A 6,922-nucleotide genomic window follows, 5' to 3' on the forward strand; every position below is an offset into this window, starting at 1 on the left:
TCATTCATGCAAAATTCATATACTGGGGGTCCAAATAGTTTTCGCGATTGGTGCTTACCGAATGATTAACGAGTATTGGACAGTATTTAGCTCCCCATGATCAAAGATGGTGCAAAATGTGTCCGCTCTACTTTCCTCCTAAATTTTAGTGCTCAAAGCCACAAGATAATGAACCAAACTAAAATCAGTCTGGAGTATGGCACATATGGATTGTGGCATTTTGATTTCAGATACTCATTCTCTTGAGCATAGATGTTTTTACATGTAAGGGGAAACGTATTTTTGCAATTTGCATTCAACCATTTAAAGGGGTCCATTAAAGCTACTGTTGAGATTACACGTGGAGAAGAATAATACAAGGTCAGCTTAACAGACAAGCCCAAGCAAACTTCACAGGATGATCAAAAGAAGAGACATAAGATGCGATCCCTTGCACAAAATCCAGAACCTGACGGGCAGCAAACTAAGACCATGACTAATCCCACTCATGCTAAAGAGTTGTCTGACCTTAAAAATACATTAGTAAACCACTACCATGGTCCCTTTTAACCTTAACTGACAAGGCTGCGCAGTGGAGAATCTTGTGTCCATCAGACATTTGAGGTGCTTGTTCTTGATCACTCGGCAGAGGCGGCCGCTCCCAATGCTGCACAGATGCGTAGTTTTGAAAATATCATCAACTGAATGATTTCCCTCGGTGAACATTTGTTACCAAGTTGCGGGCTAACCAAATAGAGAAACACCAACATAAAACAAGCAGGAAAACATCTTAAAGTAATCATCGACAGCTGGACTCATGGCCTGAGGAACACACCTATATTTGTCAGTATAAGATCATCATCCATGTGTATATACTATTAAGTTATATTGGCAATAGATCACAGCCAAAGAACGCAAAGGTGTTAAGCATGTAGGGAGATTGATATCTGGATGTGCAGAAGGCCGTGCAGGTTATGACTTTTTAGTTTCTTCCCTGTTGGATACCCTAATGGCCAATCTAAATCATTTTTCAAGACTGTTGGAAGACAATGAAAGCTCCTATGCATGTCTAGCCAATTTCATGAGTCCAGTCCATAAAAATGTTGTTATGGAGGACTGCAGAAGCATCACAACTTTAAATGTAATTGGGATATCCCACTTTCATCAACTCATTTTGCTTGAGCAGAAATACCATCATCCAAAACTTCACATTACTAGATGAAATTGTGCTCAGTCTGAATATTAGTCAAACACAAAATAAGTGACACTCTATATCCATGTTAAAGTAAGAAAGACATGATGCTTGAGTCTCTCTAGTTACCTGGAGTGTAGAAGCTCATGTAGGGGAAAGTGAAACAGGCCAAAGAACTATCTTGGCACACCTTTGTGACCCGGACGGACTTCAGATCAATAGTGAAAATCCCCTCAAGTGTGCACACAAGAATAACATCAAGGCCATGTGCGAAGCCAGTCAAAGAAAGTGAGTCTATTGGATCACCTGGAGGTAATTCTGTAAGCTTAATGACTTTGCTTTGTGCCCATCCTACAACCTCGTTAGGACCAACCTCCATTGACCATAGGTGTAGTCCATCTGAGCACATGTTGGCTAGTCCCAGAACAGCATCCTCTGTTGTCCTGAGCATAGCGCTACTAAAGGTTTCTTGTGGCAGGTCAATCAGAGACATTTCTCGTGTGGTCAGATCAAACTTGAGAACACTTTTGCTACACAAGAAGTACATCGAATTCCCTGCAAGCGCGCTTGGCACCCATTCTATATGCTCTGAGAGGCGAGGACCATAGATCCGATGGCTCCACGCAGCAGCCTCGGATGAGTAGACTTGGGCACACATCCCAGACCTGCCCCAGCGCCTGCCCCTAGCCACAAAGACAACCAGGAAGGGTCCGCTGTGGCAATCGAGGTGATCACAGGCGTCGTCAACGGCGGCGGAGGCGCAGAGCACGGCCACATTCCAGATACCAGAGCTGTGGTTGGCCTCCTGGTGCCTGGACCGCGGCGGCAAGGTTAGTCTCGCACGCTCAACCCCCGTGATTGGATCCCAAACCACCAAGGAATCGTCCCAGTGCTTCCGCTTATGGTTCCAGATCTCGCCGTGGAGGAGGACGCGGCCATGGCGTGCGTCGACCGCCCTGTAGTCGAGGCGGGCGGGGGACGAGCGGAAGGAGGTGGTGGAGACGAAGGAGGTGAGGGGGCCAGAGGTGCACCATGGCCCGGCGGTGCAGACGAATCCGAGCATCGGGGGCTTCCGGTGGAACTCACAGAACCGGCGGCGGAATCCAGGGTCGGAGACAATGCGGCACCAGCGCTTGCAGACGAGCGCGGCGCGGAGGAGGCGCGCTGGGTCGTCCGGCGGAATGCGGAGGAGGATCTCCTCCACGAGCTCGTCCATCAGCGCCGCCGCCGCCGCCGGCCGCGGCGCCATGCTGCTCGCTGCGGATCAGAGCTAGGGTTTGGTCGGCGGAGCTGCGCGCGGTGGATTTGGCATTTGGGCTGAGGCCTTGTTTAGTTCCCAAAAATTTTGGAAAATGGACACTGTAGCACTTTCGTTTGTATTTGACAAATATTGTCCAATCATGGACTAACTAGGCTCAAAAGATTCGTCTCGTCAATTCCGACTAAACTGTGCAATTAGTTTTTATTTTTGTCTATATTTAATACTCCATGCATGCGTCTAAAGATTCGATGTGATGGAGAATGTGAAAAATTTTGCAAAATTTTATAGGAACTAAACAAGGCCTGAGTGAGAGTGGAGCGGAAGGGAGTGTGATCTGAAGGGCAGCTCTGACCCTGACAGATGGGGCCGCAGAAGATGGGAGATTGGGAGGGATAGTTCTGAGTCTCATTATGATTTTCTTTTTCAAATAAAATTATCATCGAATTGTAGGAGTGGCCATGAAAATACTCCAGCGTACAAATTCAGCGTACAAATTCATCACAGTAGCTGATATAATCTCAGTCTATACATGTATTTAAACAATGGGGATGCCCTCCCTAACAATGCATATATATAAAATTCAAATTCAAATTCACACTTAACTCAGTTACTCTCAATGTCTCAAACTGATTACAGGTGTGATATCTGCTATATTTATACAGTCACGGTGAGGGCGTGACACACTGACATCACATTGCAACTGATCTTCCTACTTATTATCCAACAAAAAAAATGACACCACTTACAACTACATGTTATAGCTTGGAGCTGATACGCCGCAATGCTATCTTGGCCAAGTCCTTGCGTAGAATCTTACCCGCCGCATTTTTCGGTATCGAATCCACAAGGAAAACATGGTGGATTCGCTTGTAGTGCACAACCTGCATGACAAACGATAACGGTTATGGTTAGGACCAAGCTTAATAGCTGAAGAAACTCAACAAAGCTCTCTCTTCTCTCTTCGAAAAAATAATATCAGTCGCTGCAAAATTTTTGTGTTGAGCCAGCGGCCACACCTGTTTTGCGACGAACTCTTTGATGTGTGATTCGTGCAAGTGACTTCCTGGGCGTCTGACGATGAACGCTACCGGCAACTCTCCAGCCTCCTCATCAGGGTATCTGTATGTGTTTTGAAGAATGGTTTGTTAGCATGAATGTTCCAATAGCTAGTGTCTTTCTCTTTTGAAGAAAATGATCTATTAGTGTCACCCCAGAGCTGATTTCTCACGTATATGCAATGTATACTTACGGGATAACTGCAGCTTCATCGATTTCTCGGTGTGTTTGAAGCAGGTTTTCGAGTTCTGCAGGAGGCACCTGAATGAAATGAAACAGATTCCATCAGGATTCAGGGTTGAAGGCAAGCTGACACTGAAAGTCTGTAACACATGCTCTGCCTAGGTCATGGGATTATTATTGCTAATTAGGAAATTTATTTAAAACACTAGCAGATAGATACCTGGTAGCCTTTGTACTTGATTAACTCTTTCAGCCTGTCCACAATGTAAACAAACCCGTCCTGGTCAATGTAACAAACATCTCCTGTCCTCAGCCATCCTTCACTGTCCAAGATCTCAGATGTAGCATCCTTCTCGCCAAGGTAACCTAAGCAAGCGACGAAATGAAACTGAAGTTCTAGTTTAATATAAGGGTCGATCAAGAACAGGCATCATGAGTTCATGACCTATATGCATTAGCAAAATTGGAACACTGGTACTGATACTGAATGAATCATATATTAAATTGGAACACATCAATGCATGGTTATGAATGGACCTGCTACCTTTCATGACAAAAGGGCCTCGGACCCAAAGCTCCCCTGGCACACCAGGAGGCATGGCAGCCCCTGTTTCCGGATGAACAATCTTCACTTCAGCGCCCCATGAAAGACGGCCCACGGATCCAATTCGCGCGCTTTCTTCGTCTCCAACAGCACGGCAGAAACCGGATGTAGTCTCCGTAAGACCATACCCCTTTTGCCAATTGCAAATACTGTAACAATTAGTATATAATTCACGGATAATTCTAGCTGATCAATTGAGCATCAGATTGCTTGCACTCTATGCTATGATCGACGAACACAACTACAAGTGATTTGATTTGTATGAACCAACCAGTAACGATAATCTCTGAACAAGAATCGAAAGACATGAACTTGCAGCTAGCAGCGAAACCAACCTGGGCAAGGCTTACGCCGGGGAACCTGCGCGAGAAGCGCGCAATGTGGTTAGCCGAGACGGCGGCGCCGCCGCAGCTCACCGCCTTGAGCGTGGACAGGCCGGTGGCGGTGGCCACCGCGCCCGCGTCCTCCTCGGCGGCCCGCACGATGGCCAGCAGCGCGGGCGGCGCCAGCGCGAGGCGCGTTACTCCAAACCTTGGTATGTCAGCTAGGACCGCCGTGGCGTCGAACCTCCTCCTGGACGTGTGCAGCACCAGCGTGTGCGCCGCCGACACCACACTGAGGCAGAAGGTGAAGCCGTAGATATGGAAGAGCGGCACGGCGACCATAAACACCTCCGGCCCCGGCGCCGGCGCCTGCGTGGCGACGCTGGGCATCAGGTTGCGGTGGGTGAGCACGACCGCCTTGGCGCGCCCCGTGGTGCCCGACGAGTACAGCACCGCCGCCGGGTCCGACTGCCGGACCACCACCTGTTGTTGTGGCTCGAGCTCCGGCTCGGACTCGTGCAGGAACGAGAGGAACGTCGGGGAGTCGAGGAGCACGGTGCGGAGCCCGGGTGGGAGCTTGTCCCTGGTGCTCGCGACGGCGAAGGCGACGCGGGGGTTGGAGAGCGCGAGCAGGCGGGAGACCTCGGCGGCGGTGAGCGCCGGGTTGGCGGGGGACACGACGGCGCCGATGGCCATGAGCGCGTAGTAGAGCACGGGGACGTGGACGTCGGCGGGCGCGAGGACGAAGGCGACGTCGCCGGGGGAGAGGCCGCCGCGGGCGCGGAGCGCGGCAGCGAGCACGCGGGTCCTGGACAGGAAGGCCGGGAACGGGACGGCCTCGCCCGTGCCGGCGTCGACGAGCGCCGGGCGGGACGACGGGGGCAGCGGGTCGGGGAGGAAGGACAGCGCGAAGGTCGGGAAGGAGAGCGGGAGGTCTGGCGGAGGTAGCGGCGCCGGCGAACGCAGGCTGTGGAACGTCCTCGTCGCCGCGCAGTAGCCGCTGCGCGGGTCGATTTCGAGGTCGCACGGAGCCGGCGCCATGGGTGCAGTCCTTGACCGGGGGCGGTTGGTGCGCGCGTGTGCGAGTGCGACGGCGAGGTGGGCGGGGTGGCGGCTGGACGCTGACGCTGCTGAAGAGACCCACCCGCAGGGCTCGGAAAGCAACTGGCCACTGGCCACGGTAGCATTTTTTTTTTTAAAAAAAAAGCATGATTGACTGGCACAGGCTTCTGCTATCGGTTGGAAAATATTTGGAAAACCCAGCCATTAGCTTTTCTAGAAATTAAGGCATTGTTTAGTTCAAAAAATTTACAAAATAGACATCGTAGCACTTTTGTTTATATTTTTCATATATTGTCTAATTATATACTAATTAAGCTTAAAAGATTTGTCTTACAAATTACAGGTAAATTATGTAACTAATTATTTCTTTTATATATATTTAATGTTTTATGCATGTGCCGCAAGATTTGATGTGACGGGAAATTTTAAAATTTTTGGAACTAAACAAGGCCTAAAATTATGCTTTTGGGTTAAGGCCTTGTTTAGTTTCGAAAACTTTTCGATTTTCGAAACTGTAGCACTTTCGTTTTTATTTGACAAACATTATCTAATCATGAAGTAACTAAGCTTAAAAGATTCGTCTCGTGATTTAAGGTAAACTGTGTGTTGGGTACCATAAAAAGGATACCCAAATCAGAGCAATAAAAAACGCAAAAAACATACTAACCACAATCATCGGGGTACGGGCCCCAGTTCATTCAACTCGTCCGACCCCTCAGGGCTTCGGACGACAGGTTCCGACTCGCCCGACCCCTTAGAGCCTCGGACGACAAGTTCCGACTCGCCCGACCCCTCAGGGCCTCGGACGACAAGTTCCGTCTCGCCCGACCCCTTCCAGGCTCGGGCACCAGACCCCACTCCACCTGGGCAGCGAGACTTCCACCACACGGCGCCCGTACCCACGACATGACAGACGCGATGACTCCCATACCGCAGCAGGGCAGGGCCACGACTGTTCCAACCACCCTGGGCACTGCAGCATCACCTTTTTCACTGTGTGCCCTTACCTCTTTCACTGTGGCGTACAGCCTCACAGTAGAAAGGGAATGGGGGAGGTTAATCAGCACCACTATTTGACGTCTCTTCCCACTGTTGACGCGATATGCAGCAGCACTGGTGATCCGACCCCCACGACTCCTACAGGGCTCGGTAAACCTCCACAGGAGTGACCATCCCTCAAGGACAAGACGTACAGGCTTCAACAGGGTCGGGGCTGTAACTCTTCCACTCAGGGAAATTTACCCATGTGAATCCCTGTCTCC

General features: G+C 49.9%; 2 protein-coding genes across 2 annotated transcripts; both read right to left on the bottom strand.

The window, feature by feature from the left end:
* On the bottom strand, window positions 266–2,559 carry LOC8054526. Its single transcript, XM_002461286.2, has 2 exons — window positions 1,301–2,559; window positions 266–646 (listed from the first exon to the last, which is right to left on the bottom strand). Exons 1-2 carry the CDS (start codon window positions 2,418–2,420, stop codon window positions 618–620), a joined length of 1,149 nt encoding a protein of 382 aa, XP_002461331.1. The 5' UTR covers window positions 2,421–2,559; the 3' UTR covers window positions 266–617.
* LOC8054527 (4-coumarate--CoA ligase-like 7) lies at window positions 2,921–5,720 on the bottom strand. The gene is made up of 6 exons (XM_002461287.2): window positions 4,611–5,720; window positions 4,216–4,405; window positions 3,892–4,037; window positions 3,682–3,749; window positions 3,449–3,551; window positions 2,921–3,313 (listed from the first exon to the last, which is right to left on the bottom strand). The coding sequence occupies exons 1-6, from the start codon at window positions 5,637–5,639 to the stop codon at window positions 3,188–3,190; spliced, it is 1,662 nt and encodes a 553-aa protein (XP_002461332.2). The 5' UTR covers window positions 5,640–5,720; the 3' UTR covers window positions 2,921–3,187.

Source organism: Sorghum bicolor, chromosome 2, assembly GCF_000003195.3.
Source record: "Sorghum bicolor cultivar BTx623 chromosome 2, Sorghum_bicolor_NCBIv3, whole genome shotgun sequence".
In the NCBI taxonomy this organism is placed as follows: Eukaryota; Viridiplantae; Streptophyta; class Magnoliopsida; order Poales; family Poaceae; genus Sorghum; species Sorghum bicolor.